The sequence below is a fragment of the Calypte anna genome, chromosome 2 (genome assembly GCF_003957555.1).
Source record: "Calypte anna isolate BGI_N300 chromosome 2, bCalAnn1_v1.p, whole genome shotgun sequence".
Taxonomy (NCBI): Eukaryota; Metazoa; Chordata; class Aves; order Apodiformes; family Trochilidae; genus Calypte; species Calypte anna.
Genome location: NC_044245.1, coordinates 112,755,542 through 112,762,436, shown reverse-complemented (window position 1 = coordinate 112,762,436; position 6,895 = coordinate 112,755,542). Strand labels below are relative to the sequence as shown.

General features: G+C 45.7%; 1 protein-coding gene across 1 annotated transcript; it reads left to right on the top strand.

The window, feature by feature from the left end:
- The first annotated feature begins 567 nt into the window (after window positions 1-567).
- On the top strand, window positions 568-6,322 carry LOC115597825. Its single transcript, XM_030444691.1, has 3 exons — window positions 568-634; window positions 2,565-3,011; window positions 5,694-6,322. The coding sequence occupies exons 1-3, from the start codon at window positions 568-570 to the stop codon at window positions 5,903-5,905; spliced, it is 726 nt and encodes a 241-aa protein (XP_030300551.1). The 3' UTR covers window positions 5,906-6,322.
- Window positions 6,323-6,895: the final 573 nt, after the last annotated feature.

Here is a 6,895-nt window from a genome sequence, read left to right as displayed (position 1 = left end):
TAAAAGGTTTTAAATTCAGCTTTTCTTTTGGAAAGGTGCTAATAAAATCCTGTACTTCTGCACCTTATCTATGCCATGTTTATGTTTTGTGTAGGGTTTTTTTAACATTTTCATGTGACTGTTCTCTGACAAAATGTCCTTTGTGCCAAGAAATATTAATGTCATCTGTTGCCCTGTAAAATAAGAATAATTACTCTCAGTCATTACAAAACACCATTTCATGTGTGCTGTGGACCAGTAGATTTAAAAGAGAAAGTAAAAAAATCAATGAAACTGGTTTTAGAAAAGCAGCCCTCTTTTCTATTTATTTTTACTGGGAGGGATGAAAATAAAAGATTTTTTTCACTGCTTTGCAGTGAAAGCAGTTGTATACGAATACTGGATGATGCTAAAAATAGCTGCAAAGCATACTGTTTGGGAACTGTACTGGTGAAGGGTCAGATTATTGCTCTGTATGCATCCAATAACATTAAATTAGGTTCAGTCTACAGTCAGTGTATAGCTAATACTGTGCTGCATTGTATCAGTGGGTTAAGAAATGCACTTATACTTCAGAGTTGTTCCAAAATGGAAAACAGTCATAAGATTAATAAGATGTATAATGACAAAGAGAAATTCTCCTTGACACAGGAAGGTACTCACTGAATATACTAAAAGTAATTCACAGCTGGAAGACAATGTGGGACTAACAGCAGAAATAAGAGGCATCACCTCAAGCTTGCAAACACTCCCAAGCCTGTGAAGGATCTTAGCATTTTTTCTTTGAGGAAAAAAAAATTTTGAGGCATTTTTGAGGATTCTTTTGAGGATTTTTGAGGAAGAAAGATCTTTGGTCAAAAAGATTTTGCAATGCTTTCACAGAAGTAGCCAACTGGTACTATAATATTCACCCATGTGAATGTCATTTTTTTCTTTCCTTAAAATGTGTGGATCCCTGAGTACCTCTTAGCTCTAGAGTTGTGTGCAAGTGTTAAAGTGGTCAGTGATTGCATGTCAAAAGTAAGGTGATGGGAGTTTTCTACTATTTTCCCTGCAATTTTGAGAGAGCTCCTAAAGCAGGGTGTGCACAGCAATGACTTTGCCATACTCTGCACTATCAGTTCTCAGTCCTTTGGCTCTAGGGTTCTTAGTAGTGAATGGAGTTGAAAGGATGTTCACTGACAAATTCAAAATGTAGATTCCCCAAGGGCCTGTTCACCTGCTGGCTGTCTCTGAGTTCAGACACGTAGAGCCTGTGGATGCTTGAGTATCACAAGTCCCTGGTGCTTCATGTTCTGCTTTGCAGTTTGGTGGTGGCAGTGATAAGGGACTGGGTGTCTCTCCCCACCTCTGCACTTCTGGGGTTGATGGGGTAAACATTTCCCTCCTTCAGCACTGGGGAGTGGTTGTGAAGTCTGCCAGCGTGTGGGTAAGCAGAAGGAAATTTGGTTTTCTGCAGAGTATTACTTGAGGGTCACATTTACAGTGATTCCCTTCAGCAAGTACCATTCCACATCCCTTGTTCCTACCCTGCAGCTGGTGCATCTCTGTGACCCCCACAGTCCAAACTGGTGTAGGGCTCTAGCCTGGGGAATGTAACCAGCTGGAAAAGAGCAAAGGGAAAATGGGGAGAAAGGGAGGAACCAGCCCAGCTGGATCCCCAGGCACCTCAGGGGGCAGCTGCAGCCCCTGGGCTGGAAGGGACAGTGTAGGCTGAGTGAGCAGGAAAAGACAGGCAGCAAATGCTGAAGCCACAGCTGCTGTCACAGGCCAAGCAAGGCTTTCTGTGCTTAAAAAGGGGAGCCCAGGTATTCAAAGCTGTGAGTACATGGGGGCTGTGAGTGTCAAGGTGATGGGCAGGTGAGAGCAGATAAACAGGAGGAGCTGTGCTTTCCCAGCATCTCCAGGTGAGCAGTTTAAATTGTCACCTCGACACTGTGCCTGTCTTCTTAGTCCTAGGTGTGATCCCATTGCACTGAATGTGGCAAGGACACGTGAATGAGGAGTAGAAAAGCACTCGGATGGCTCACGGGTAGGTTTTTACCTACCTGTGTGTTAAAAGCAGTTTTCAGGTTTCTGCCCTTTAAATTTTAATGTTCAGAACCCTGAGAATCAATTATGTTAATAAATACTTTAACACTTCAGCTCTTTTAGGGTTGCTGTGGGACAAGGAGAGTTCACAAAACGCTTTGGTTTTCTGCAGTGTAGAGAAGTTGCCAGCCAGGAGCTGGCAGAGTGCATCAGTATCTCTCTGGGTCTCCTCCCGTTGGCAGCTGCAGGGGATGGATGGGCCTCTGGGAAAAGCTGCTGTAGGGATGGGTGTTTGCAAACAGCTCCTTGTGTCAGGGGAATCTCCTGCTCACTTTGACCCAAAGGCACGCGGATCTACCCGGTTCTGTACTGGTGTGGAGATGTAGCTGGGTTATCCTTCACTGAGGTAATGAGGTCATTTGTTGCTGATTGCTTTTACTAATTGGTCTCTCTAGAGTAGCAAGAACACTGCCACTGTGTCTAAAATCAGAGCAATTTGCTAATTTCAGAAGTTAATGACTTCATTCCTGGTTTTGTGTTTTCTCTTCTGTAAGGGAGGAATACTTGTGATGAGCTGCATCTGACACAGGAGGTTCACAGCTGCTTTTGCACAAGCCTCTCAGAGGAGGTTGGACATGCGGCGTCACAAGAACGTTCTCAGCGGGTTTTAGGTAAGCAAATTGGCCTCAGCTTACTGCCAGTTTCCGTCGTGCTAGGTGGAGCTACAAACCCAGTGCTTTGCCAAGAAACTTGTTTTTACTGGTGCGGTAGAGCTCGGTGCTTCAGAAGCGCTCTGGTTGGGGCGGTGTTTTGGCAGGAGCGGAGCCGGTGGCGCTGGGAGGTTTCCCGCCGGGAGGGGGCAGCTCGGCCGGGATGGCAGCAGCCGCGCTTACGGCAGAGCTGCTCCTGCGCCGGGTCTGTGAAGGAAGGATCGATCCGTGCCACACAAGCCACCCCCGGAACTCCAAAAGATCCCAGTTGGAAACACAAGCCAAAGAAAGGTGAGATGTTTCCTGTGCCCGGTTCACTGCTTTCCATTTGATCAGCGAGAACAGCCCGAGGAGGGGGCTGGACTAGGAAACTGTTGCACTAACGAGGCAGAGTCCTTCAGCTCTGCTTCCAGTCTCAGGACAGCCCTTCCTTCCCGGTGTTAAATTCAGGTGCATAAACCCTTTTGTGGGTAGTGAATACTTTGGCATGTGCAGACCTCTTCTTTCAAAAGCCCACAGTCGATACAGATTTCAAATCTTCAGGGCAGAAAGTCATCCCCCTGTATCCCCAAGGAGTGAGAACCACAGAAATTGGGTGCTTTTCATTGTTATGTGTGACTTCTCCTATGAAAGATGTTTGCACCATGGGGTTGGATTTTTGTTTTTCCTCTTTTTTTTTCTGAAATTGACTCTGTACTTTCTCTACTTAAAGATGTGTGTGGCATTTGGGATATGCTGTGATTCACAGTGAGTCTTGGATGAGACATTACAGATCATGTGCTTTGGATTGTGTCCGACACAGGCAGCTCACAGATAATGTTGACTCCCACAGTATTTATCCAAATGACCTTAAAATTACTAAGTCAAAGAAATAAAATATTATAGCCCTGTCCCCCCCTCAGACACCTGAAGGACTGTGTATAGATTTCTTTAAGAGCTATATGAAGAAGATTGGATTATATTCCCCTTATTTACATTACTGCAACTATTTCACATGTCCTGCTGTTGCTGGGTAAGTAGCACTCTCAGAGCTGGAAACACAGCTTACTAGACTACTAGGATGAGAGTTTCACACTGTATGAAGGCAGGACCTTAGCAGAGCTTTTTTTTTAACAGTAAGGCACCCACAAGTCCTTTGTTTCACTGCCCGTGGTCCTGCTTTAACCTACTGGTTCTACCTTCCTTACCCAGCACATGCTGACTATTCTGTTTTGTCAGGAGGGCTTAAGAAGTGTTAATCATGCAATTTCAGTTGGAGAAACTGAGCTGATTTGGGATCCTGGAGCCTAGTTTTAGTGCAGTTTTTTGCCCCAAGGCAAACCCAAAGTTTGCCTTTCCTTTAAGAGAGCTGTGTTCATTTTGTTTACCCACATCCCTGGTGTCACAAACCCTGTTTCCAACCCAAGCTGCATGGTCAGAGTGGAAGTGCATGGGATGCTCCTTCTCCATGACATCTAGAGATCAGAGTGATTTTTGAGGCATATTTTGAGTGAAGCCAAGTATTCTAAAGCAATACGCTGCCTGTGAATTTGTTTTCCTTGCAGTGTGAGTTAATGACTAATCCACTGTGTACTTTCATCTTGCAAGGCTTGATGTTTAAGTTTTTAGCTGCTGCAGCTGGAAAGCAACTAATTATTAATGATTTTTTTTTAAGTTGGTATATGAGTTCAGGAAACAAAACTTTGTGAGATGAGTTAAATTGTAGGGCTGAGCTCACTATCATCAAATGGGGAGATTGCTCCCTGAACCTCAGCCCCTTTCCTAGGGACAGTCTCATCTTTAACCTTCCACCAGTTCTGACACTTGCTGGTCTGACACTGAGCAGGTCAAATGAGCAAACCCAAGGGGCCGAAGGAAACAGCTTCTGTGGGGTTAGGGACTGATCTTCTGCAATGTCACACTTCAGCACAGTGCCTGTGCAAGCACTGGGACATGTGAGCCACAGGCACCACCCAGCATCTGCTGACAGATAACCAGTTGCGACTGCTGTCCTGCTGTTCATTTAGGAACATTTAGGCCAGGAGACCTCCTGTGTAAGGCTGGGTTGCCACTTTGACCAAAGGGATGAGTCAAGACTGCATCAGCTCATATCCTCTGTGACTCACCAGAGAGACCCTGAACACCACAGGAATGCAATTGCATGACAGTGGGTTCAGTTCCAATTTTCCCAATTAATTGTTTGACTCCTTAACAAACAAAGTCTGCAAAAAAAGCCTAACAAACCAATCCTGGGAGCATTGCTTCCTATTTTCTGCAGCTGAATCCAGGGCAACAGTTTGTGTAATGATGATGAACTGTTAAATGAAATTAAGTCCTTTTCCCAAAGGAGTTTGTAGTAAAAATGGTAAACAGTATTTTGCAAATAATGCTGCAGGGCTGTGGGCTGTCACTCCCAGCTGGCATGAATTAGTGGAGGAAGGTTTGTTGTACTTCCTCCTCCCCAGCCAGCCCCCCCTGCCCGAGCTCTGGATGTCCTAGCCTGGGACAGGGGTGACTCAGCTGCTGGTGAATCACCTGCTGAAGTGCTAAAAGTGACAGCTTGGCTCCATTTCCTCAAGCAGCAGTGAGCTGTCATGGCACAGGGGCAAGAAAATTGTCTTCTGTGGCTGGGAATATCCTCCTGCAGGCACAGAGAGATTCACTGCCATTAGAGGTGGTTGCATGGATTTAACTGTGGCTTGAACAATCCGCATTGAGCTCTTGCTCAATAAAAGCTTTCTCCTGCAACTGCTGGTTCATGGCAGGGCTTTTCACAGGCATTGCTGTCACTCTTTCTTTAGCACAAAAGCAATCGGGGAACTGCTCATGCACAACAAACTGGAGAAATAGCTCTCAGGGATGTCTCAATGTTTACTGTTGGTAACAGGGAAAGTAATGGAATATTGTTCCTGAAAAGAGATGAGATCTAGAAAAGCCTTCTGAAACTTGTTTCTTTCCAATTACTGGTTTCTGGATTGGTGATGGTGGAGAAAGACAGGAGAAAAACTGAAAACCACATGGAAATTTTGCCAGGCTCTCCATTGCCATGGGACTGCACATCTCCAGCAAGCTGCGAGGGAGAAAGCCTGGAGAACTGTCACGACCCACAAGGTGTCTGGGACATCTCACACTCTGTCACATCCCACAAAGTGAGCACAGCTCCCCAGATGTGGGGGCCAAGCGTCCCACAGAGCAGGAACAGGTAGAGTTCCCCAGAGTGGGGGTCGACCCATGGAGTTTCAGACTGGACCCCATTGCTTGCTCATTTCCAGAGAGGAGCCTCAGTGCAGCTGGGCCCAATCCTCCTCCTCTAATTTATCTCTTTCAACAACCCAAGTGGGAAGATTGAGTTTAGGAGTTGTCTGCACAGTGCTCTAGGCATAAGATTATTACCCAGGAGGTTTGTATAAGAACACACCTTTACTTAAAAGTGAGTAAGATTATAAAGCAAGTCAGATTGCAACTTGCAATCTAGAAATGATGGTACTTTCAAAGCAATGGATTGCAATTTTGCAAAACTTAAGGAACTTGTCAAAGCAACAGGTTACAGCTAACAGAACTTAAGAAAGCAATGGATAGTAAAGCATAACAAAGTTAGAAATTATGTTACCCTCATGTGCCAAGATAAGGTTAGAAACACACAGAGATAAAGAAGAGATAGGAAAGACATCACCCCCCTGGGATCCAGCGGTGATCTTGGTAGGAAGTTGTGGTTCTTGGATGGTGGATGTGCATCCAGCATTTCAATGTTTTTCAAGTTTTATGTTGCCTGATGCCACCTTTTCAGGGGGGGCTTTGGCATATCTTGCAAAGCCAGGGGATCCCTTGGGGCCCTCCAGATGGGTTGACAAAGCAATAACCCTTATTTCTCCACGTTCCCCTTTTGGTGGCTTTACAGGGGGCATACACAAGATGGCACTCTGCTTCTGCAGGGTACAGCTTGCCTGCCCCTTATGCAATAAGGACAGTGTCCTGCCAGTCAGGGTGGGCATCAAACAGAGCTCCCCTCGCAGGGACAGTGTTCAGCTGATGGGGATAGCCACTAAAGGAGGAGCTGCTCTTGCCAGAATGGGACCCTGTTTACCAGGGTGGTTACTGAAATGAGGGTCCCTCCTTGAGAGAAGAGAGTCCAGCTGGCTCATGAATGAGATCTCCACCCGAGTGCAATGTCCATTTTGTCAGGGTGGTTGTTTGGA

Excerpts from the sequence above, each read along its gene's own strand:
- LOC115597825 (XM_030444691.1), top strand. The coding sequence starts at position 568 with ATGGAAAACAGTCATAAGATTAATAAGATGTATAATGACAAAGAGAAA. Across the intron at positions 635-2,564 it reads ATTCTCCTTGACACAGGAAG|GGAGGAATACTTGTGATGAG; the intron begins GTACTCACTGAA and ends CTCTTCTGTAAG. Across the intron at positions 3,012-5,693 it reads GAAACACAAGCCAAAGAAAG|ACAGGAGAAAAACTGAAAAC; the intron begins GTGAGATGTTTC and ends TGGTGGAGAAAG.